This window comes from Leptinotarsa decemlineata, unplaced genomic scaffold (assembly GCF_025532065.1).
Source record: "Leptinotarsa decemlineata unplaced genomic scaffold, Ldec_3_MD MMD2_tig00000199_RagTag_RagTag, whole genome shotgun sequence".
NCBI classification, from domain to species: Eukaryota; Metazoa; Arthropoda; class Insecta; order Coleoptera; family Chrysomelidae; genus Leptinotarsa; species Leptinotarsa decemlineata.
The window spans coordinates 8,676,548-8,704,059 of record NW_027412544.1 but is presented as its reverse complement, the minus strand read 5'-3'; the positions used below and the strand labels follow the sequence as shown (position 1 = coordinate 8,704,059).

The 27,512-nt window shown below is 35.4% G+C and overlaps 1 protein-coding gene across 1 annotated transcript in view; it reads right to left on the bottom strand.

Annotated features, from left to right (window-relative positions):
- LOC111512665 (uncharacterized) overlaps nucleotides 1–27,512 on the bottom strand; it is a 267,297-nt gene that overhangs the window by 138,216 nt on the left and 101,569 nt on the right. The window contains exon 4 of the mRNA XM_074172897.1: nucleotides 17,004–18,219. Within this exon, the coding sequence (XP_074028998.1) occupies nucleotides 17,004–18,219 (1,216 nt within the window). The remainder of the gene's footprint in view (nucleotides 1–17,003; nucleotides 18,220–27,512) is intronic.

Sequence of the window (27,512 nt, the reverse complement as noted above, 5' to 3'; positions counted from 1 at the left end):
TACATTGTTTGTTTAGAATGAAACAGTCTATCGGAAATGAATTTTTAAATGGTAAACAAATAATAAAACAAAAAGTTACATTGGAAATAAATTTTAAGGGTTGCGTTTTCCACCCCTTACAACCATGGGGTAAACCAAATAAATTTCTGGCTAAGTGTCTTTTTGGTAGTACAAAAGGCAGGTTAATTTCAATATTGTTATACAAATTTTATGTACCCCCTTTAAGGGGCTGTATCTTAACAAGGGATGATCCAATGAAATTTCTTTATATGAAAGATCCTTTTTTTTTTCGATGTGGAATCACATTTTCAAATGTTTTACACTTATTTAGTTACACCCTGTATAATCCAGACGGTAGAACGCAGGTTATTGCCGACGCGACGCTAACTCAATGGCTCTGGGATGTATACTGATACAATTTGACCAAAGAGGACCTCGAGTTATAGGATATGGAAATAAAAGCTTGACGACTAACTTTAAGAGGTACTGCCAAACAGAAAAAGAAACTTTAGCATTAGTTTGGGCCGTCGATACTTTTTATAATTATAGGTACACGGTAAGTAACAAAAATATAGGACACTTGCATCAATAATTTATAAATTGTTCTAACAGTTGAACTTGGATCAGCATTTTCAAACCTTTTATTAAAAGTACTTTTTGAAGTATCACATACCTGCAGCTTACCTGATTAAATCTGGCATACCTGAGATATTTTAACTTTAAGTTGAAACAGAAAATGACGTCATGATTCGATCCGATAGAATAGTAGTTTCAATAGGATAGTTTGTGAATATGAATTAATGATAAGCCCTTGTTTCAGTCAGTGTTGTTATTAGTAAATTATACTTCGAATTGAAATGGCTATTTCTGTTTTCTCTCCAGTAGAATAAATGAACAAACGTGCATTTTCTCTTAACGAAAAGATTATTATTCTTAATGTATATGATGATCTCAAACACCAAAATCCTTCATACACCGTTGATACTCTGGTGAAATTGTGTTTGCGAATGACGGAAGTTTCGAAATCATCGATATACGAATTCAAGAATGAGTGAAAAAGGAATCCATATTTATGAAGAGAAACTGCGCATGTTGATGAAAACTACAAACTTACAATTAGAAGAATAGAACATTCATTTTATTTTAAGGAAGGAATACCGAACCACGACAAATAATGACAACTTCGGAAGAAGGCCAAAGTATGTCTCCAATTTCTTTTTTGTGATACACTGTCTACACCTTTGGTGTAGTAATGAACATTACTGGAGTTTTTTCCCAACACCAAATTGTTTGATCAAACAATTTGATCTTCCTCTCGAAGATGATCACCTGGTGATCGAAACAAGTGTCGATGTGTTGAAATAACGGTTGGGTGTTGGGAAAAAACTCCAGTAATATTCATGTCTCCAACAAATTTTGTAAAACTTTGAAGAAATTGAACTTCAGCTGAAACAGAAAATGGCTCGAAAATGATGCTGAAGGAGACATTACCTAAGGCAGATAAGAAAGTTACAACGTGAGAATAAAAAGATTTATTATCTGGGCGAAACTTGGCTCAACAAAGAATATATAGTTGGAAAGATGTGGCAACACAAAAACATTAAAAATTCAGGTCAATCATTTTCAGATGGCTGGTCTACCGGATTGAAGTCGTCTTTTGAAAAAGGAACGCAACTGATTATTACCCACATTGAAAGTGTTGATGGTTTCGTTGAGGGCGGTTTATTGATGGCATTTTGAAGATCATCATAAATACATGAACAGTGATGTATTTAAAGAATATTTCGAGCAAATGTTAGACCTCATTCCAGAGAAGGTAAAAGAATAAACACTAATACATGGAGAAAAGCGGGTAACCAACATCCAAGTAAATTTGAGAAACAAATTGAAATCAACTTCGCTGAGGCCAGGAGATGCTTCGACTTGTGATGGTTGGAGCACGCGCTAAATAACCACCGGAAGTATAAATATAGCGCTCCGCGAATTATTCATGTGGAATGAAGCCATGCGCAGAGATTTGAAGCTGTTGACTATTCAGCCATCCACCTAGTTGAGGAATCAGAAAGTTTTCGAGTCTCCGGAAATTAATGAAAACCCATTAGTTAAGGAAGCTGTAGATTATGCTTCCACGACGGCCAGTTTGTGGACAGTTTGTTCATCCAACACTTGTCACGAAGAGGTGCATAGGGCCAGAGCGGCATAGAGGTCATGAATCTTCATACCGTAACAAACCACCACAAGTTATGAATCATTCGTCCCCCTGACGAACACACGTTGAAAAGGTAAGGGATCCAGACTCCAACCTGATTAACATCAAGATGATGTAAATCATCTTTTCCCATCAGTTAGGAAAAGCTGTAGATTACGCTATAGACGACCACTCTTGCTTCAGAAGGGCTGTCACTCAGCTGAGTGAATGCTCCACGACGTCAGTAAAAAAGGTTTCTTCGGGATGTACCCGGCCAGGGCGCCATAGGGGTCGAGCATCTTCTATGCCGCGAATCGACACATAGAGTTGTGAACAATTCATTTTCCTGGCGAATACACCATTGAATGGGTAACAGAGCAAAGCTCCAACCTGATTCGGCATTCAAAGAGTTTTTGATTTTTTGAATTACTAGTTTCTAGTTCTATCGTGGATTCCATGTTTTTGTGAATGGAGTTAATGTATTGAAGAAAACGAGTGTAATGAATTGGGAAGGGCACCAGAAAAGATAAGTAGGTACATTAGCATGCAACATCAACATAGCATGCAAGACTGATAACACCTCAGATAGCCATAGGAAAAACAACAAATCTTTCAACAAATCGGGTCCTATTTAGTAGAACCTATGAAAGATATGGCTACTTGAAAATGCGGCATTAGTACGAACGTCGAAATGATATGGTACTTTCTCTAAGTCTTCTTTTATATAGAATAAACTATCTATTGCTTGCGGCTTCGCCTGCGTAGGATTTGGTTTGTCACATTGAGTTACATGAGAGACCATTTCATACAAATAGTTACAATATTTTTTTATTAACAAGTATCCTATGTTACTTCTAATACCTCCAAGAACATGTGTACAAAATTTCATGATGATCGGTTGAGTAGTTTTCGCGAGAAACCGTAACCAACAAACTTACATTTGCATTTATATGTTGTATTGTATAAGCTCAAACGAGGACGACTATGCCAAATTTACGAAAAGTTAGACAAATATGTCTTGTTGGCAACGATAATAGTGGAAATAATTTTATTGAAGTAGAAGGCATCTCACAGGTTTTTAGGAGCTCTAAGGTATGCTTGGAAGCAGAACTCCATTTATGTGAGTAATAACTGATGGAACGTGAAGAAATATTGAGGAAACATTGAGTGGTCCGTCGAAAGCTGCTAACTTCTAGTACCTACTTTATGAAATGGATTACAGTTCATCAAAGTCTCTGACATACAAGTAAAACTAGATCTGTGAACTACTGTGTGAATAAAGAAATAGTATAAAATATTAGTACAATTTGAACAGTAAAAGATATAAATGCACGAGACAGAAATATGGGCCAAAGAAGTAAAAATTTTCCAGTAGGTTTGATGAATCGAGTGAATGGCAACTATGTCCTAAATTCAAACATTCTACGTCCATGAAGCATTGAGGATTTGTCATTGATAATGACGCTGACTACTTAACAATGCTGCAGGAATGTTTCAAAATCTATCCCAACAATACAAATCATAAAATGAACTAATATTTTTCCATATTTCCGTCCAACATAATTACGATCGTGCTGTACTGACCTAATACAAAATGGTGAACAAAGAGAGTAATTCTTTGTTCGATCATTTGTTTCATGGAACGCCTTGAGAAGAGCGGTTTTTATGATTTTTTTATCAAGCCGTTCAACGTCCGAAGGTTCAAGAAAAACTTAAACATTTTCTTTGTCCCTCCTTTTTTTTTTCGCTGGTCATTACAGGATACGGCCTTTTGTTGGAATCACACAGTGAAAAGCAAAAGTGGAGGCAGGTATCAATAGGGGTTACCAGAACACACCGATTGAAAATAGAAGTAAATATATAGAAACTCTCCAAGAAAACAGATAAATGGAATTTAAAGTGAGCTAAAATCTTGAAAAAGTCAGATTCTGATTTTTTCAAATTAAAAGTAAAAATTTGATAAGCGAACAAAATTTATTTGACATAAAAACAAATATTCATTTCCACAGTAGTCTCAGCTTAACATGAGTTGAAATATGATATACATCTAACTCATTCTTAATATTTGAATCTGAAACAAAAAAATGCGTTGACAATTTATTGCAAGTCTACTGCCAAATCCAAAGTTTTTCATTCAATAGTTGCAAAGTTCTAGGAGAAAATATTTTCAGGAAAATACTGAACACTCTGGAGGAATAGTTGACAAAACTGGAAAAGACAGTTATCATCAGAAATGTTCACGAAGATAAAAGTTTTCATAAGGTCATATTTGTTACGCAAATGTCCAGCAGAAATGGAAAAACATCCTATCGAGCCAAACAAATTCGTAGTCCATGACATTTTTTGGCAGAAGGCTAACGGAAAGTCTCGAGTCAGACAGATCCTTTGACGCCTACGGGAAAATTAATTTTAGATCGAATGTGTTCGTTTCCTCGTAATTTTGTATATCTGGACGTATAAATCCATTCATACTCTAATCCAAGTAAATGTTGACGTAGTACCGCACTTTTTTGTTTCAAAAGTTTTGTTGACTCAGTTATAAATCACAGCATGAGTATGAGATTGTGTACAATGGAATAGACCAAAATTACTTACTATTTATTCATACCTACTGAGTTGAATTTTCAAACGTCTTTTTGATGTTCAAATATTGAAATTGATACAGGAAGGAAAATACATATATTCTTTTTGGGAAAGAAAGTTTTTGGCTTTCTACTACTCCATCTTGATACAAAAAAAAAAGAAGGATGAGGGAGTCTTCCAAAGAAAGGAAGGAAGTAACTCTATACATGGAAGTGTAGATCATGCAAAGAAGTAACTTTCACACACAAACTGAAAGAAAGTCCTCCTGAAACAGCTACTTTCATACAAACATTGAATTATACGAAAGAAAAAATTCTTTCGAAACAAATACTTCTATATGGACACTGAATTATACAGAAGATACTTTTCTCTACTCAGTTTGTAGAGTAGAGTAGAGAAAAGTATCTTCTGTATAATTCAGTGTCCATATAGAAGTATTTGTTTCGAAAGAATTTTTTCTTTCGTATAATTCAATGTTTGTATGAAAGTAGCTTTTTCAGGAGGACTTTCTTTCAGTTTGTGTCTGAAAGTTACTTCTTTGCATGATCTACACTTCCATGTATAGAGTTACTTCCTTCCTTTCTTTGGAAGACTCCCTCATCCTTCTTTTTTTTGTATCAAGATGGAGTAGTAGAGAGCCAAAAACTTTCTTTCCCAAAAATTAATCACTACAAAAAAATATAACCCCTTCAATTCACATATATTCTATTTGAGTCCACATTACACACTTTCTGTTTAATTTATAAATTTGTTGAAATAATGAGTGGTTCATGATAAACGTATTGCAAGGTTGAACTGCCAGAGAAAGAAGTTTTCTTGTTTGTGAGGAGGACAGTTTTCACCACAAACCACTGCAAGAACTTCAACTATCTAAGCGAGAGTATCATCCCTAATTTTTTTTATATGGGAATTAAGGTACAGTAATCATCAATTCTGTATTACTTTTGAAAATCGCTTCATTCGTTTAGAAAATATGAAACTTTGAAATGCCAATATAGTCCAGTCATTTTAGGGTGTTTGCCTAGGAAAGTTGACATACCCAGCTGTAAATTTGTATAAAATTTGTATTTTGGCATCATAAAAGTATTCTCAAAATTCACATATGATTCGATGGCCGCAACTTCAAAAATTGGGGGTCAAAAGTCAAAAAAAAACGACTTTTTGCAGGTTTTTGGCCAATATCTCGTTTTCAATGGGTTTTATGCTAATTGCATTCGTTATCAATATTGTAGAGAATTACATTCTCTACAACTTTCGTTTCAAACATTTTTTCACACGTTGGATCGTTTTTGAGATAGAGGGCAGCGCGAGTGCAGATTAAATATTATTTGAAATCAACTGGTTGTCCCGATCGAAATCAGCTCATTTAAGTATTTAAGTATACGTTAAGTATTTACAAACACATTATAAATCAAAGATTATTGTTGTATTTGATGGATACTCAGATTACAGTAAAAATATAAAAGAAAAGCTATGAAGCAGCAGAGAAGAATGGCTGTAATTTCAAAAACATACGAAGTTTATTTCGACGAAACCATGGTTGTACCAATTAGCCAAGAAAAATTTCTATCAAATAGCAAAAATGAAGAAAAGCTGATTACTATGCTTATTGAAAAATTAGAAGCAGTTGACATCAACACTAAACAGGCTAGAGATGATGGGGATGAAGATATTGATTTACTTGTGATTTTAATTGGGCGTACACTATCTCTTGAACGGAAAATTATCCGCTTCATCTCTGGCCTGTTTAGTGTTGGTGTCAACAGCTTTTAATTTTTCAATAAGCATAGTAATAAGTTTTTATTTATTTTTGCTATTTGATAGAAAATTTTTTTTTGGCTAATTGGTACAACCATGGTTTCGTCGAAACAAACTTCGTATGTTTTTGAAATTGCAGCCATTCTTCTCTGCTGCTTCATAGCTTTTATGTTTTTACTGTAATCTGAGTATCCATCAAATACAACAATAATCTTTGATTTATAATGTGTTTGTAAATACTTAACGTATACTTATATACTTAAATGAGCTGATTTCGATCGGGACAACCAGTTAATATCAAATAATATTTAATCTGCGCTCGCGCTACCCTCTCATTTCAAATACGATTCAACGTATGAAAAAATGTTTGAAATAAAAGTTGTAGATAATTTAATTCCCTACAATATTGATAATGAATACAATTAGCATAAAACCCATTGAAAACGAGATATTGGCAAAAAACGTGCAAAAAGTCGTTTTTTTTTTACTTTTGGCCCCCAATTTTTGAAGTTGCGGCCGTCGAATCATATGTGAATTTTGAGAATACTTTTATGATGCCAAAATACAAAGTTTATACAAATTTACAGCTGGGTCAACTTTCCGAAATACAGGCTTAAATCGACCTAAAATGACTGGTCAAATAATAGGTTTTCCGAAAAATGCAAAATGTAAATCGATTTTGAAAAGAAACCTATCGGAATAATTCAAAGATTGCCGATCAGACAGTATTGAGCTTTTGTTTAACAAAACTTGGAAATTATCTTTGGGTGGTCAGTTATTCCAATATTTCCATAAAATTCATTATGATTTTCAAGGAAAAGCTACAAGAGTTATAAGGTGATAGTGAAATATTTGATTTTTCAACAAAATGGTTAAACTTTTAGTCAGTGAGGACTGCCGTGTCAAGGCGAATGTTGAGTTCACACAAAAAATACATGTCAATATAATAAAACAAGACAATACAATAAAAAAAAGTTGTATCCTCATAATATCCAAAGGACTACTTGAAATTTTCTTGATGAAATTCGAATTTGTTTTAAAATTATAATTAACCGGTAGAAACCATGTATTAAGAACCAAAAAGGGAGAGAAGAAACACTGACATATCTCATCTGCTGTTGATGTATGCATGGCAATGAGAAAACCCAATGTCAACTGTATCAACTTTGAATTTAATTGATATAAATACACAATTATTAGTTGTGTGGAGAGAAACTTTATTATTTTTTTGAGGAAAATATTAATGGAGAATAATATTTATCTGAAAGTAATACCTTATCAAATAAGGAAAATTTTTGATTGAAATGTGTTATTGTGAAATTTATTCTAGTGAGATTTCAGAACTATTACTACTTTGAAAATCATGTAAGTTTTAACCAATGTCAAGTAAAAAGTCATACATTCCACTGAGGTGATCAATATCTGATCTTTTTTTTCATTCCATTCAATTCGAATTAGTAAAATTTTCTTTGATATTTACCGACTCTGGATATAAACAGAACAACTTGTTGTAGAACCCAAATATTATTTTAACATCTATTTGTTTTATTAAACTTTTCAGAAACACGTTGTTACAACTCGTTGCATAGTCTAAAGGCGGCTAGAAGTACCTAACGGAGCGATCGCACTGATACGAAAAATTATTTTCAATGCTGTTTTGCTATTTCTTGATGAAAATATATATCAACATTTCTATTATTGATCCTAAAAAGAGTATAGTATTCTACTCAGGAGAAATGGCCATTACTCGCTCGAATGATTTGCGATGAAACCCTTTCAGTCTCACGAGTAACGGCTACATTTCTCGCTCGTTAAATAATAGGTACCTATATAACTTTTAATCTCCAGTGAAAGAAGAGGTCTAGTAAAAATGAAAGGAGAGGACTAGTAAAAATAAAAGCACAGGACATTTCTAAACTTATTGATAGCTGCAATGGTTTGTTTCCAAATTTATCTAAATAATCTTGCTGGTTCAGAGTATTTATGTTATATTTTACACCGACATGTAAATTTGATGTGTGAGTGTGGTGTTTTGCAAATTAATTCCATGAAAATGTCTGAAAGGACTCTTTCACACGGAGAGCTTCACGTCTCTCACTCGTATACGGGAGCGTTTATTATTCTTACCTACCGCCAACTCACACTGGGAGTCTTTTCAGTTCCTAGCTCCTTGAGGTCACTCGTAGAATGGATTACACCCGAGTTGTTGCTATATATACCTTCTTTACCGTCGACAATCTCGACGACAGAAATGTCAACGATCAAGAATGGGATGGATACAGTTGCGAAATCTACATTGGACTCCTTGCAGACTTCCACCCAACTTTTCACGACTTCATTTCGGTCCTTATAAATATCGAGAATTTTATCCCAAAGAACGAGTCGGTTGCAGACAGTATTGATGAACAGCTTCACATCGTAATTTGCCATGATAAATAGTGTGAAGCGTCAACTAGGAAAATCCGTTTTCACCCTTCGTGTGGAAGCCCCCACTCATTCCTATGCATTTTGACGTACAGACGTGGCCCCCCGGCTCGAGGTGCAGAAGACGCGTGAGCTCCCGTCTCCCAAGACCTGGCGGCTCCCGCTCTTCGTCTGAAAGCTCCATTGGACTCGTTGCATTTTGGCGCTAAGAACCTTCCTTTCTCTCGGGAGCGGGAGACGTGAAGCTCCCCATGTGAAAGGGCGCTAAAAGTGTCAAACGTAAAAACACGATAGATAGATAGTTTGCGTCGATCAAATTGATTACGTTTCCTCTTGAAATTTGAGATATAATTGTATTCAAATTCACTGGGTTATATACCCTAATAGAATTGTGATGAAAGGCGAATGAGTTTTGGTTCTATACATAAGAATTTTTCCAATATTTGATTTATTTACAGAACAAATATGAGGTTAAGTTGGGTTAGGTTAAGTCCAAAGTGAGTTGATCCATTCGACCCTCCACCGCAACCCGCAAGGGTTTTTTGTGGCTCACACCTATTCACACTCGACCAAATAAACCCAGCTCCTTAACGAAGCCGATTAGTTTGTATGGTGAGTGGTGTTTCAGGTCAGATGGCAAGAGTACGGCTCTGCCAAAGTCTAAAAACCTGATTCGGTCCCCAGCGGAGCAGGCACAAAGTAGGTGCTCTACTGTTTCATTACTTTCCAAACAGAGGCGACACACACTGTATTCCGACAGTGTGTGTCGGAAGATAGTGTGTGTCAAATGACAGTGACCTGTGGAAGATACTGCCAGAAGTTCATAAATCTTATTGAAATCCAGGTGTATAATCTTTGTTTGGCAAAGCCTAAAGCGATGCCAATGATAGGTTCTGATCCAATGAAACTGCTTACTGCACCTTCATTTGTAAGGGATTCAGCAGCCTCATTCCCTTCCAGGCCAGTATGGCCAGGAATCCAGACCAGAGACAATCTGTTCAGTCTTCCTATCGAGGAGAGTCGTTTTTGGCATTTTGCTACCAATTTAGACGTTGCTCGGTAGGAGCCAAGAGCTTCCAACGCCGCTTGACTGTCCGAGAATATTTTTATTGACTCGTGTATGAGGTTGGATTCTTCCAATCTCTCCGCACACAATTCAATAACACACATTTCCGCTTAAAATACAGTCACATAGCACCAGAACCGGAATGTGTTTTTGATCCATCTATGAACCAACAACTATCTGCTTTTAATATTTCCTTCTCCTGGAGGATCCAGTCCTCTCTACTCGGTAACAGTATTTTAGAAAGCAGTTCGTAGTTGACAGTTGGAGGCATAAAGTCAGAGGTCATTTCCAGAATGCTGTGACTTCCAGTCTCAACCAACAGTCTGTTGCACTCTGCATTAAGTTGATTTGTGCAATTGGCAATGTGCACAAGTCAAAAACAAACATGAGACATGTTAATCAGAATTTGTCTAATTTTAACCAGTTGAATTCTTCGGATTCTATCAAATAGTGCTAGTGTTACTGAATAAATATAAGCATTTATGAATTTGGCATCAGTTTGAATGAGAACAAGCTCGTTTATGATGTCATAATATAATATTTTTGAAAATCAGTTTCAGATTGGACAGTATTCTGAATCAGTCAAAGCGCGCAAATAATAAAAACGATTTCAAAAACTACACCTCACATTTGATCATAAAATAATTCATTGGGAAAGAAAGTATTTGGCTTTCCACTTCTCCATCTTGATACAAGAAATGTGGGAATCTTCTACAGAAAGAAAAGAAGCAATGAATTTCAAAAATTAACTCCATAAAAGATGTGTAGATCATGCAAACAAGTAACTTTGAGACACAAATTGCAAGAAAAAGCCCTCTAGAAATAGCTATTTGTTTCTCGATTGCGTTACTCCAAATATGCTTGACATTCGCCTGTTGACCTTCGTTTTCAAAGGCCATATTGATGATCGCTCAAGATGTTAAGTCTTCCAGATATTTAAGGATATTGTGGTTTACGGCTTTCTCCATGATTTTTGATATCACTGATAGCAAAGCGACTGATCTATACTTATTTGGAATATTTTTCTTGGCCTGAGAATAGGCTGAACGCGAGCAATCTTCCAACTAGAAGAAAAAACCCCTTCCTTGTAAGACAGGTTGAAAAGTCTACAAAATACTGGTGCGAGTTCATTTGCGCACTTTCTAAGTACGATGAAGGACACTTCATCAGGACCAGAAGCTGCTTCAAAATTTGCCTGACTAGACGCTGTCGAAAAGTAATTTCCAGCATTATGGATTCTAGTGTGGGCATGGTGAGTGGTGCCTTTTCCAGAAAATCGACTGTGGGGTGGAATGCAAATTTTTCATCCAGTAGATTTGTTTTTTCTATGGCTGTTGTTACAATTGAACCATCCGCCTGTATTAGTGGTGGAATTGTGGATTTTGTAAAGTTCTGATTAACAGCTTGAGCTACCGATCAGAAGAATCTAGAGCCGTTGGGATTGGCAAGCAGTTTATCGCTAATTATCTGGTTGTGAAGTTCTTTGCTTTAATTTATTCTACGTTTGCAGCTGTTGCGATAATTTGAAATGAAACAATTCATATTTTAGTGATTGGTCGGTGATATTTATTCTTAAAATGGTAATGAATTGTACGCCCGTTTGCATCGAGTCTTATACCGACTTTACTGATGGATGACACTGTGTAATTATGATTAAAATATGTTATAATTATGTTATAATATAATTATGATTATATCTAATGCTGTATTTTTTGACATAAACTACCGTTTCAAAAGTAGATATTTCAAGAAGTTACCTTTGAATGTCTGGAAAAGTAAGAAGTTTTATGTAAGTTCCGTTGAGTCTTATTCTGCAAGAGTGGTGTAAGTTAAATGAAATGGGCAACCCAGAGTAAAGAATAGATTGGCAATAATTGATAGAAGGAATAAAAAAGTAATGTCCTTGAGAGATTACCAACCTCGAGAAGCATATGAATAAAAACCAACTCTGGCGACACGTGCAACACCGGATACAGAAAAACTCAGACACAACTGTGCGAATGGATTCTGAAAGACTAGATCTATAGATCACAAATAAAATGGAATTCTGAAGAACGCTATTGAGCTTAAGTCTCCAAATATGATGTATTTGCAGAAAGTTACTTGGTTTAGAGGGATTTCCCGTGGTACAAGCTGGAGTATTCTTTCGCAACTGGAAGAATCTAGGCGAGACCTCCATAATTCATCATTCAATTTTACTGAGGGTACCACAACTTTACAGTATATGAGCAGAAAGACATTTCGGTACCAAAAGGACCTTGATAGAGTTCGAAAAAGATATTACTAAGCCTGAAATTATTCCTATTCTAAGTCGTGAGGAGTCAAAAAACCAAGTAGGTTCCCACTCTCACTTAAACAAGAAGCACATAACAAAGCTTCTGCCCGCTTCTGGTGTGTTTGTTAAGGAAAATCAAGACAAGATGGTGTTCTTGATTCACCTCTTTTCCACTGGCTCTGGCATCAATAAGGAAACAAGAAAGCCGGTCCTCACGTTATTTCATTTGAATATGCACAAATGACTTCTTTGTAGAGCTATTTGCATTGCATTCTAATTTATAAAACTCATATTTGAAGAGATATTAAAGAAAAACAATATATTAATTTTCTTCTTGTTTGATTTGACAGTTTTCTACGGTGCATACTCTATTCCCGTATGATAAGATGAATAGCATTCCAAAGCGTTCCCAAACGTCAGCGTGGGTGGAAAACTCGCACGAAAATTCATTTCAATCATAGAGGTGGTTCAGTGAATGAAATGGGGATATTTCATTAATATGCCCGAAAGTTTTCAATCAGAGATGACTTTCCTCACAACTTTTTTGGACTGAAGGTAATCTTAACTGTCGATTGTTTATACACTATGTTTTTTATATACAATGAGTCTCAGAGAGTTAATTCTTTATGAAATGTTAAGAAGTCGTTCATCAGACGTAAGTGGTAAAAAACTGAAATCTGTTCATTTTTGAACATGAAAAATAATTTTCCAATATACATGAAAAAAATTTCTGGACTTGCTTCACCTCAGAAACTCAAAACGTATGATTGAAGTGACTGCGAGAACAAAAGTTTTATTTCGACTTTCAGAAGTAGTCAGTGTCTATTCGTTGAAATATACTCGAATATTGTTTTGTATGTTAAATAATTGTCTATAATAATGAAGATTAATACAGATACATTTTTATTTATTACCATTGATGACTCGTAAAATATATACCTTCAGAATAATTAGCCTCGTACTCTCCTGAGTTGTATTTTTTTATACGCTTTATATTAGCTTCACCTGTATGTATGTATGTATGTATGCTTGTTTGTATGCATGTTTGTTTGTAACTCTCAAGCTCGGGATCTGTATTGACAGAATTATCGGCATTTTTATATATATTGTATAATTTGCAAGAGTTCTATAATGATAAATTTACGTGAAAAAATGTGCATATTTGAATTCAGGTTATATAAGATTTTTGTTTTGATAAAAATGTTCGTTTGTCTGGTTCAATGGGTGTGTTTATTTTTGTTATATTATATATAAGTATATATATATATATATATATATATATATATATATATATGTTCATAAGTCTATTATGTAAGTGTTGATAATATTTTTAAACAAGTCTGTACACAACCATGTTGAGACAAATGAGACAAAATTTCGATATTGAACTATAGTGTATGTTCTAACTTTACTTTTCTGTAGGTGTTTTTATATTCACATTTTATATTTCTATATTTACATTTGTATGTACTTTTGACAAGCTTTGTCAACAAGATTTATTCTTAATGACAATGAAGTATATTATTATTATTGCTTGATCTATTCACGGGCAGATGCCGCTGTATGTAACCTACTTGATATTTCTTGATCTATTCGCGGGCAGATGGCGCTGTACGTAACCTACTTGATATTTCTTGATCTATTCGCGGGCAGATGGCGCTGTACGTAACCTCCAACAACCTATCGGTTGATCAATAGAAAATCAAAATTATAAATATAGTTTAAAAAACTAAAAAACACGCTTTAAAAGAACATCGAACTAAGAAGTTAAAAATAAATATAGTTTAAAAAACTAAAAAACTCGCTTTTAAAGAAAATCGAACTAAAAAGTTGAAAATATTTTTTTTAATAAGCTTGAAACAATAACGATCGAAAAATACTAGTATTATTGTGACAAAATCGTGGGCGTTTTGTGACATATTTTCTGTATATCTAGCATCCAAGCTTTTTTCACAATAATACAGTATTTTTTGATCGTTATTGTTTCAAGCTTATTTAAAAAAAATATTTTTAACTTTTTAGTTCGATGTTCTTTAAAAGCGTGTTTTTTAGTTTTTATAAACTATATTCATTCCAATTAATAGCTGCTCCGTTTTATATAACTGACCTGCATATATTCAGGTAGGTTCGAAGCTACTCTAACACGACTCAAAAAAGTCCAGCTTCTCAATGAGCCGATTCGTTAACTGGGTACGTGATTTCTTATGTTGAATGGCAGAGGAGAAACTTTGCCAAACTCTGAAAACCTTATTCGATCATTTTCATCATTTGCCAAGTAGAGATGCAACACTTTGTCTTCCGATAGATTTTAAACAGAAACAGAATTTTCATCATTTGCCAAGTAGAGATGCAACACTCTGTCTTCCGATAGTCCAATCTGTATATGATAATACAGACGACAGTGACTTGTAAATAGGTCTATTATACAACATAGGCATTCCTCTGTAATCTAACAGTTGTTCGGTACCATACTTCAAAGAATGTATGAATAAATGCCTTGGAATGAATCAATCCTGGTTGGTTTTGCTAGTAGTCTAAAACTGCAGTTCAGATATTTTGTGTTTATTAGGCAAACCAAACTCTGAGGTCATGCCAATAAGAAGTGCTGGTGAGATGATACATATTTCAACATCCTACCTTGCATAAGAGTTAGCAGTTTCATTGCTGCTAACTTGGTCGCTCGGTAGCCAAGCGGTTCGGTGTGGCTGCTTTGTTCACTCACTCGAATTGACTGCCGTGTTGGTCGGTAGTTCAAGCCCTAGTCTGAACGATCGATCTTCACTTGCTATCGTCCAACCCGTGTTAGGAGTCACACGTTAAAAGGTAAGACCTCGTTAATCCTTAGCTCGCACAAGTTTCGACTTCTGAGGGTTGTCGTTCGTAGGGGTGCGACAGCTGGTTGACGGTAAAACAGATTTTTCAAACAGATTGCCTTCCAGGCCGGTGTGAACAAAATTCCGAACCAGAGACAATTTGTTCAGTCTATCTATTGAAAAGCCTTTTTTTGCAGTCACTATCAACTTTGATGTTGCTAGAGGTGAGAGCCAAGTGCTTTCAGATCTGCTTAGTAATCCGGGAACATTTTCATTGATTTGTGTGAGGATTCTGCCAATCTCTTCACAAACAAATTGATGGCGCAAATGTCCGCTTGTAACACGATCGCTTAGGTCCCTATCTCAGTTCTGTATCTGCTCGAAGGTATTAGATCCTTTATTGCATCAACAGCTATCTGCTTTTAGTTATCTCTTCTCTCCAAGGATTCAGTTTGTGTAACTTTGTGTAATTGACAATATGCCTAATTGTATATACTTGTATTGTATATATATGTAGATCCTCTCTCTAGAAAGATGTAGAGTGGAGATAGTTTTAGAAGGATTTCCATGACCGCTAACAGTGTGGTGCAAAAGGCAACGGAGATAGTCAGTCAATCCTGCCTCTATACATCGGAGAGCTTCGCCTGAGTCGTTTGCTGTGTAGCTTTCGACCATGGGACTTTTTTTGGATCTAAAGCCCCAAAAATGTTTACAAATCCTTCGAGAAATCTATAGGGACACTTTGACATTCTGTAAAATCTTTTTTAATTTCCTTCCGCACTATTGGAGAGAAATTGAGTTGAATCATCTACAGACCTTTTTCTAATGAGGCTATCAGAATTTCTTCTGGCACCAAAATGAAAATCGTCCAGCTTTTTTTGTAGGATATTACAGACTACTCTTTCCTACGTGGTCCTTACTTGGGATGGCAAGGTCATCTGTAAAAACTTCACTTCTGCCAAGGACATCAAGTGGACTATCCATCAGCGGTGACCACAGAAGGAAGTTTAATGTCACATTCTGAGAGCAGCTCTTGGTGACCCCGATTCGTATGGCTTCATCTTAAAGAGTCATGTTGCCGTTATGTTTTTCAGCATAACGTAGATTCAGCTAGTATAGTCGATTTCATGCTTTTCACATCCAAGGCTGATCCACCAGAAGGAAGTGCATTGTCAAATGCTCCTTCGATATCGAGAAATATGCCCAACCCAATCAATTTTATTCCTGAGATATTAGATACTGTTTTTCCCAAGGTTTGATATGCATACTGGTTAGTTTTCAGGGGAATCAATGCATGAAGCGAGTCGACTGATGTGTCCATCCAGTATCCTCTTCAGTTCCTTTAGTAGGAAAGGCTAATTGATCATAGGGAATATGGTGGTGGACCTTTGCGGCATGTTCTAGGTATATATCACACCTTTGCCGCAAAATCAACTGTATGGTATGTAATTTCGCGTTACACTAACTGTAGACAATTTTATGAGAGTGAGAAAAAGTATTTCTGTTCCGTTTTGACGGCAAGTTGAGAATATATGTACCAACCTTTCCGACGAATTCAAATGATTTAATCGCCTTTTCAACTACCAGTGCTGGGATAACTTTCTTGGCGACCTCCCAGTTGTTCTTTTGTTAAGAGAATCTTGTGGATTATTACGAGGTATTACATATGACCGGTACGCAAACTAGTATTGTTATCAATGCAATGATCGGTTAGAATGTGATAGGTCCCTAATTATGCTTGTCCAGATGGTTTCTCAATGCCTCGATGGTTGCCAAATTGATAATTCATTCTAAACTTTACATATAAATATTTATAATGAGAAAAGAATATTGAAAAATGATTATAATAATTAAACAACCTTCACCAAACGAAAGTAAAACAATAAGAAAACATACCCCTCCTCTTAAACTTCGTCACGTCTGGTTGACTTTTGCTCATATCTTGCCTGAGACTCTTCAAAGAATCAACAAATTCCCTCCTGCAGGTATCGTTGTCCGATAAATCAGGTTGCGAATAAGACAGCCCAACGGGGGTGCCTAACCTAGCTTTCGGCTTCACTATCTCTTTGGAAGGTGATCGCCTTCTTTCCGGTGAAGAACTTCCCAAACTGTAACTGGATTCCCGATCGGGCGTAACTGTAGACACGCTGTCATCTCGCCAGTTTACTTCGGATACTACCGGTGAAAAGTGGACACCTTTAGAATTCGTAGATCCGTTGAAACTTTTCAAAGAAGTTAAAGTTTTCTCTTCGCTGTCGGACATCCCGCTCGTGCTAGTGCTGGATTTGATTATGCTACCTTTTCTTCGTATATCTTGAACGGATTTTCGACGTTCTTCGTCGAAAAATGGCTTTGCTGGTTGGGTTTGATCTGTCACCGCCAAATTCGGAGTACTGGCCACATTGCGTTTTGCTGCAGAAGAAATAGGCGTAGACGTGAATGGACTATCTAGATACGCATCAGTTTGTTGCAAGGTCTGCGAGATGCTCAAAATACTAGCCAAGCTCTGGAAGCTTTGTTCCGAAATCGCTTTGAGAACTCGTCTGTCAAACTCCACTATGGGAGTTTTGGGTAGTTTCGGTTTTCTCCTGTTGTACAAACTGTGCTCGTCATCGCTGAGATCCACCCTGTTGGCCATAGCTTCAGCGTAGCTACCCTCGCGCGAGTAGTGAGTCATTTTTTCCTTCTTCACACTCATTTCATCGTTTTCCAGAAACGTTTCGAGCTGCAAATCGGCGAGATTTAAATCCTGTACAGCAACTGAATCACAACCGCCGCTGTTAGCACCACTGAATTCACCAATAAAATTCAAATCCTTTGGAACACTATACACATGAATCGTGTTCACTCCGTTTTTCTCACTGGCCGTCTGAAATAAGTTAGGTTCACTGCAGGACGACGATTTAAATTTAGACGATCGGTCGCATTCTTGGAGCGTGTCTAATTTTAAAATTTTCGTCAAGCCGCTAGAGATGTCATTGGCTGGTTGAGATCGCTGCTTTTTGTTTTTGATGAAGTGGTCGATCAACGATGACGTTTTCAGACTGGCCAAATGATCGTCCTTGAACATGCTCAGATCTTGATAGCTGACTCCGAAGTTGCCGCTGAAGTTCTGAAAGATGATTGCAATGATAATTCAACCGACAAAAAAAAATAAAAATGAAAGAAAAACAAGTATAAAATTTCTCTGTAAAACTCTTAGGAACATTTTATTGTCAATCGAACTCCCAATTTATTCAAGTCTAGATCAATTGCAGATTTTCCTTTCATATATAAATGTGAAGAGATTATATGAATTAATTACTTCCTCCTATGAATAACACAAAATTCATTTTCTCTCTCATTAATTTATCTCGTCCTCAATCATTTTTTATGCAATGGATCCGATTCATTAACATTCGCCAAGAAATACTGCCAATCAATAAATATACAATCTCTACAACCACAATTTGATTATGTTTCGTTTTGTACATGGAACCACAATAGGAATTCATTCATGATTTTTTCCATACATGGATAATAAGAGTGTCTCTTACGAAGTCTCTTACGCATGCAAATATTTTATTTGCTGAAACAATATAAAAAATCAAAAGTCCATAACCCCAATCGAATTAGCGAGTAATGATGCAAATCACCCCTTGATTACCACCCAAAATGAAAATAATCGTTATCACATTACAATTTACTTCATCATTATGCTTCAAAAGTTTCACCGGTTTAAATTGCTGAATTGGATGATATGGACACAAACGACATGTGGTTTCAAAAGGATGGCGTTACGTGCCACAAGCTCACGCCACACTCTGCACGAGCGATTTGAGGGTACGGTCACCTCACGTGTAGGTAATGTGAACTGGCTACCGAGATCGTTAGATTTGACTGCGTTAGACTTTTCTTGAGGGGTTTTCTTACGTCGCAGGTGCGGAAAAGGCACAAATCACAGCGCTCAATGAAAACCCTATATATTCGACATGGGTGTACCAACGTAATAAATTGAAAAATTACTTATAGAATGTATGTAGCCAACGAAATTTCAACATTCATATTACAGTCCATGATATGATGTGATCTAGTTCTACATGTCAAATTCTATCTAGATGGAATGAGTTAAGAATAGCAGTGACAATTTCAAGTTGCGAAAATTCGATGACGAGACGATGACGATTGACGAGATTTCGATGAGTAGCAGTGTGATATTCTGCTCATCCACTTGTGGATGATCTGTGGGTAATGGGAAAGCAAATATCAGGAATTTGAACTACCATCGTTCAAAAGTATTGTCAAAATTATTATTGCAAATAAATGCCTTGCTATATGTATGAACATTGAAATGATCTTTCTCAGATTGACATTGTCTAGATTTCTAATTCAGCCATTGACTTGGTTTCCTGTAGATACATATTTCCTTGTCGGTTCCTTTGATTTTAACATTCAAGAACGGTATTTCATTTTCGAATTTATTTTTCCTTTTGAATTTCCATCATTCACAAAGATAATATCTTTTGGTGATGACTGTATTTTTCAATAATAATTTTTTGGAAAAGAAAGTTTTTGGCTTTCTACTACTCCATCTTGATACAACAAAAAAAAAAGAAGGATGAGGGAGTCTTCCAAAGAAAGGAAGGAAGTAACTCTATACATGGATGTGTAGATCATGCAAAGAATTAACTTTCAGACACAAACTGAAAAAAAGTCCTCCTGAAACAGCTACTTTCATATAAACATTGAATTATACGAAAGAAAAAATTCTTTCGAAACAAATACTTCTATATGAACACTGAATTATACAGAAGATACTTTTCTCTATTCAGTTTGTATTTCAATCATTCCTTGTGGAATAAAAATCAGATATCATTCACATGAGTTCTACTTTGAATGAACAAATTTCACTTACATAGAATACTGGCCATCCCCACTGGTATACACCGATGTTTCGCCTTACGACACTTGCCCTAAGGCTCTTCAGTACCAAATTGGATAACATTATAGAAAATACACACACTTCATTCATGAATTACGATTTTTAATGTCACGGAATAATGTTATCCAATTTGGTACTGAAGAGCCTTAGGGCAAGTGTCTTAAGGCGAAACATCGGTGTATACCAGTGAGGATGGCAGTATTCTATGTAAGTGCAATTTGTTACCATTCATTTACAGTAGAACTCATGTGAATGATATCTTATTTTTATTCCACAACGAATGTTTGAAATACAAACTGAGTAGAGAAAAGTATCTTCTGTATAATTCAGTGTTCATATAGAAGTATTTGTTTCGAAAGAATTTTTTCTTTCGTATAATTCAATGTTTATATGAAAGTAGCTGTTTCAGGAGGACATTCTTTCAGTTTGTGTCTGAAAGTTACTTCTTTGCATGATCTACACATCCATGTATAGAGTTACTTCCTTCCTTTCTTTGGAAGACTCCCTCATCCTTCTTTTTTTTTTTGTATCAAGATGGAGTAGTAGAAAGCCAAAAACTTTCTTTCCCAAAAATTAATCACTCCTAAAAAATATAACCCCTTCAATTTTAATAATAATGTTTAAAAGACAATAGAAATAGTGCAAAATTTACAGTATTTATGTCCTACAATATCGACAAGAGGATTAAAATTTTCAGACAAAGAGGATCGGCAGACAAGTTATAAAAGATCAAACAATAGCCACCCAGATTTCTCACTTCGACTTCTTTTTGTTGGTCAATTCTGAATACTCTCCGTTTATCACCTGTCGAAGTGCACAATATTCAAATTGAAAACCTATAATCGAGTACTGATGTTATACAGAGAAGTTGACTTGATATCTACGACATTGTGATCTGCCATATAATGCCAGACCACAATGAAAATGAATTAGATATATTATTTCATGCTAAAACCAATCAGGGACCAATCAGGGTACAAATACCAGAATAAAAATAACACGTCAAAATTAGACTGTACTGAGTTTCCTGATAGTAAAAAGTAATAAATGCTCATTATGAATGCAAAATAGAGTGCCCAAACAACATTTTATGATTTCGTTATGATTTGCAACAGCTTATATAGGCGGGTTTATTCTACGTTATCGGGTACACATTTTTTTGTTCAGCAAACAAAACATTTTATGAGCTTTCGGGTCATTTTCTATACGCAGTGGCGTACGTTGGAGTGTTTAATCAAAAATATTTGTTAAATCTGATAACTTTGTTTATTTATTCATATACAATTATTACTTAAGGTAATAAGTATATAAGTTATTAGAACCAGATAAATCCGATAAATCTTCGTTGAATGTTATGATTGAAGGTTCTACAGTAAAAAAATTGTATCATTGAAATTTTAATGTGTACATATATAGGCCATTTCTGTCATCAGAAATAGTATATCTCAATTTTGAGATTATACAAATTCAATTTTCAATTATACGATTTAGGTTTTCACCCCATTTCTACCCCCTTAAACGTCCTGGAAAACTATGACGTGATGTATTTCTTGTAGATTCGGTAATCAGAAACAACAGATATCAGTTTGGTAGGTGTACAAAATATATTTTTCATGTTACGAATTTTTTAAATGTAGCCACCCTATTTCCACACCCTCAGACGTCCTGGAAAACTATGACGTCATGTGTTTCTTGTCGATTTGATCATCAGGAATAACATATCCCAATCTTGTAGTTATACAAATTCAATTTTTGATGATACGATTTTTGAATTTTCCACCCCCTCAGACGGTCTGGAAAACTGTAACGTAATGATTTTCTTGTAGATTTGGTAATCAGAAATAACATATCTCAGTTTGCTAGGTATACAAAGGCGATTTTTCATGTTACGAATTCTTTAAATATTCTCACCCCATTTCCACCCCCTCAGACGGACTGTAAAACTATTGCGCTGTGTTTTTTTCGTCGATTAGGTCATCAGGAATAACATATTCCAGTTTGGTAGATGTAGAAAGTTGATTTTTCACGGGAAAGAAAGTTTTTGGCTTTCTACTAAAAACTTTCCCACAAATTAATCACTCCTAAAAATATAACCCCTAAAATTCAAATTGATTTTTCATGTTACGAATTTCCTAAATATTTCCACACTATATTCAGATGGAATGACGAGAAAAGTGTGCTATCGTCAGCAAATATGTACGTATATTGGATTCTTGGTTTTTTCCAATAAAATAGGTCGTTGATATACGATAAAAAGAGGGTTGGAGACAATATGGATCCCTGGGGAACACCAGCATTGATGGAGAGATATTCATCGACGGCCACTTGCAGCAAACGTTCTTTCAGGAAGCTGGAGAACCATATACAAAAATGATCCAACAAGCCATAGCATCAAAGTTTGGTCAGCAAACTCTCACGCCATACACGGTCAAATATCAAGCGCAACAGCTATTGACTCTCCATGTTTCTCGATTGCTTTATTCCAAATGTGCGTTACATACGATAGAAGGTCGCCTGTTGATCTTTGTTTCCGAAAGCCATATTGATGATCCCTCACCCAAGGCGATGCCTTGCGGAGTCAAGCTTCTACATCGACCACCGAAAGAAGCTTGTTTGTTTCAAGACAGTTCAGTGGTTCAGCCACTGATTAGACTTGGCGAGTCGAAACAACGCTGTCTGGTATTGTATCACAAATCCATCGAGTTGCCTTGCAGTAAAAAGGTGCAGCGAAAGACAATGGACGAATTTCATCGGCAGTCGATGTCAAAGCTTAGCACTGCAACTAGAAGCAGTTTATCTTTGATATTCGATATTCGAGTCTTCTACCGTTCTCATAGATGGCGTCTTCGTAGAGGGAGATGCCATCACCTTTACGTGTACATCCCTTTAAACAGATTGAAATTTTTCGGTGGGAACAACTGAGAAAATTTTTGGGATTCTTTAAAATTTTGTTATTGTGAGAATTTTCCGAGGAATTTTCTTCCTCTAGGAAATACTGAATTCATTGATTATATCGAATAAGTTAATTTCAGTTAATCATGTGATAATAATGTTTTGCAGTGTAAAATTTGCGTTCCGCATTTCATAGATATGTAAATCAACTCACGGTTAGCGCGTTCGGGCGTTTCCACAGATTTAGTCTGCTGAGTTAATCAACTGTCTGCATTTGGTCCAAAGCATTTGTACAACTAAAATTTCTGCCATTCTAAGGTAAACAAGTATAGTTTTATAAAAAGTAGGGACAGCATCATTACTATAAGACTCCTCGGAGAAGGATCCGAAAACTCCATGACGCATTCCATGACAAATACAGTGCATTTCTTTAATATCCCCTTTCCCTTTTATTTTTGAACGGGTCAACTCAAAAATTTGAAATTTGGGATAATGAAATTAATGCATGAATACTTTATTTTGCAGTGAAATTGACAGATGGAACTTTCAAGATGGCGACTGGGCGGAATTTTTAATAATTGCCTGAATACATTGACATTTAACTACATAATATGAGGTAATAAGCTTCAGGTCAGTTCAGAAGATGCTCCGATATCTCATGCCGAACATTTTCGAACACAGTAACTTCAATAGCTCTACAAGTATTTATTATTCTCTGCTTTATATCCAATATTGAAGCAGGTTCAGTTTCGTACACCTTTTGCTTTAAATAGCCCCATAAAAAAGTCTAAAGGTGTCAAATCTGGCGAGCGGGCTGGCTATTCTGTATAACCTCGACGGCCAATCCAACGACCGGGAAAAGTAGTATCCAAATAGTTTCTTACTTGTCTGGAGAATATTCTAAGTGAACAAGGATGTTCATTGTCGTACTGACATTTCTTGTCGTTTTTATAAACAAAAAAATAACTTAACAAACCTTATCGGGTTGTTGTAATTGCCATGTTGTGTCACAAGACCCCCCTTTCCATTTAATTTTTTCCCAGATGGCGCCTAGTCGCCATCTTGAAAATTCCATCAGTCAATTTCGCTTCAAAATAAAGTATTCATGCATTAATTTCATAATCTCAAATTAAAATTTTTTGAGTTGACCCGTTCAAAAAATAAAAGGAGGCTGGGACTTTAAAGAAATGCACTGTATAATCATACTTCTAATTTGTAGTCATTCCGTCGGAATAAATGAAGAAGAAATTAGTGAGCCCTGGCTAAATATATTATAGAAATAAATGTATGGATAACTGAAGACGGATTTTCACCAAACGGACAGCTTCGAAAACAAACTAGAAACTCAATTTCCACCAAACAGACAAAACACAGTCTGAGTCGTTTTGTTCTGGAATGTAATAATGTCACATGAAGTCACAAATTGAAACAAATGAGTGAACTGAATAGTTGCTTGATGCTGTCGCCGACCGTTTCCACATAGCGAACTCTGTTTACAAAAACAGGGACAAAACAGAGATAAATCCAAAACCTTTTGATATTTTTGCCTGCCGACGGGACGATAGAGGGGGAGGGACAGAAGTTGAACCCGCAGGACTCTTTGAAATTCAATAAGGATAAACGATCGGATCCCCTGTTGAACGACCAACAGGAGATTGACCAGTCACCATTGTTGGACCTTTTTTATAACGCCAACAATTTTATTCATATTCAAAAATTTACCTGTTGTCCAAGAACTGAGATTGTAATTATTGTACAAATTCTACCTGTTATCTCAAAATTAATCTGATGTATATAAGAATTGAAGCCAAGTGTGTAATATTCAAATAGATTTATATACCAAGACCTGAACATCCACTACGTACACGCGTATGAGAGAGAACACGCAGAAAACGTTTTCGAAAGAGTCCGATCACACAACAGTCCAGCGCTGCGCGATCTACACGAAACACTCAACAGAGAAGACTCAAGATTCCGAAAGAGAGATACATACAAGAGGCCAACCAAGCAGAATCAGAGACTACCCCGCCGGCTCCGATAAATATAAAACTTTTTAACCAGTCATGATTTAATAAAATGAGAAAGTAAAATCACCTAAATGCTTGCTTTCAACCGCAGTAGGTCAGATGTCAATCTTGCTGAAGTGCCCATCAGTAAGTTGAGGACCGCTCCGGAGGAACGGGGGTGGATGGACGAGATAAGATGTTCTGCACACAGTAACCTTGTGGGGAAGATTTCAACTCAGGGCACCCAACCCGGGAGGGGTTGGGTGCCCTCCACCTATTTTCAATAGGTGGAGGATTTCTATTTGATTCCACCAGCTTAATTCCTCGCCTAACGCTAAAGCTAGCAGAAACCCACTGATTTAAAAAACACCACATAAAGTCGGCGGGGATATGGTTGAGAAATATTTTCTGAAATTTATTTTCGCTTTTATTGCGTGTGTTCGTGGTAATCACCCAAATATTTAATTCACACGTGGTGCAAAAAAAAATAATCAATATCGTAATGAAGAAGCCTTAAATGAGCTTAGAATTATTGCAAGTTCAAATTTTGTGGAAGGTTAAATATTTAGATTTGGGTCTGCCGGGTCAAATAGGCTAAAGTAAGCCTAACATTCTCAGTATTCCAAGATTCCAAGAATTGCATTTACCGGATACCCTGCGAGTGCGAAAAATCCTATATCGGTGAAACTAAGAGGCCATTGAATGTTCGCATTGCCGAGCACAAGAAAACACACAGCGAGAAGAAACCAGCAAATCAGGAATAGCAGAGCATGTTTCGACCTATCAACATAACATCGAGTGGTCCCAAGCTGAGATCATATACATGGAGGAACATTGGTTTAGGAGGGAATTCTAAGAAGCCGCATACATGTTGTTTTCAATTTTTGCTTTTTGATTTTTGTTCAGTTGTTCTATTTTTACTTGTATTTTATTTCACTATGATTTAATTTCAGGTTTTTTTGCTAATATTTTCAGCTATTCATTTTTTTAATTCTTCTTTTTTATTAGTTCTTTCAAGGATTTAAAATAATTTCATATAATATCAGACAATGGAAGTTCAAACTAATGAAATTCATTCTCGCAGTAGTATATTTCTATCTGCCCCACACTAGAAGAATTATATCAAAAAAATATTTCCACTTTCGACACGTGTGCTGAGGTAATTACCAAAATATTTATTTCAATTGAGAAACAAAAAATTTTTCAACGGCATAATGAAGGGGTCTAAAATTATTATAACATCAAAATTTCCAAAATGTGAAGGGTTTTGATTTAGGCGATAGGTGTCACGAATATTGCGGTCAAATGTTTCAAAAGCCCTCTTCAGATCAAGGAAAACAGCTACTACAAATTTACTGTTATCAACTTCTTTTTCAAATTTACATAAAGTGAGTTGTAATTCGGATCCACATGAATATTTTTTACAAAATCCAGACTGATTATTTATAAAAATTTTATTTTTTTCAACATGATCAAGTTCCTGCTTATAAACAACTACTTAGTTCAAGATTTTTTTCTATATATATATATATATATATATATATATATATATATATATATATATATATATATATATATATATATATATATACCTTCTTTGATTGACGACTTGTTTATTTTGTGGAAATTCATGTTCACTGAGGATACACTACTTTTGTCTATTTTCCATGATATTTCTTTATTGTTGACTAGTTTCGGCTATTACACCATTTTCAAAACTGACTGATTACATTTAAATTTGAGTAATTTATACCTATGTTGCCTATCGTATCATAAATAATTTGGTACCTACATTTTGTATACCTTTAATATCCATGAACATAACAAAACAAAGCTTCTGATATAATGTAAGTTTTGGGAACTGGATTATAGGTTCAGGAGAGAACTATTATTTAGATCAAGTTGTTCGTTGAGGACAATAGAATTGGGATTTTTCTTTGACCTGTTTATTTCCATAGATTCCAACAGATTCATCATTTTCCCTTTTTCGCATGTGTGAAGGATCTTCAAATTATCTTTATCTATTTTATCTTTCGAATTTTGAAGATGTTCGTACATTAATCATTTTTTATCCGAAATGACATATTCATGGTACCTTGTATCAAAATTTCTACCAGTTTGGCCTGTATATATGGCGGGGCATTCACCACATTCTAGTCGATATATACCAGATCTCTTCCCTTTGTCTAATTTAGGTTTGGCATTGAATAATATGTTTCCTAAATTTCCGTTGGATGTGTAGGATGTTTGTAGATTGAATTTTGAGAGATTTTTTTTTATATTCTCGGTGATTCTACCTGCATAATTGATACTAACTTATTTGTGTTCTGGTCTTGTAAAAGTTGAATATAGGCAACTTAGGTATAAATTACTCAGATTTAAATGTAATCAGTTAGTTTTGAAAATGGTGTTATAGCCGAAACTAGTCAACAATAAAGAAATATCATGGAAAATAGACAAAAGTGTGTTTTTGTAGTGTATCCTCAGTGGACATATATATACATATAGTATTTACACTATATTCACTAGCTTTGATTGTATTGCTTACCTTTTAAATAGGAACTATAGTACTAACTTTTGAAGAAT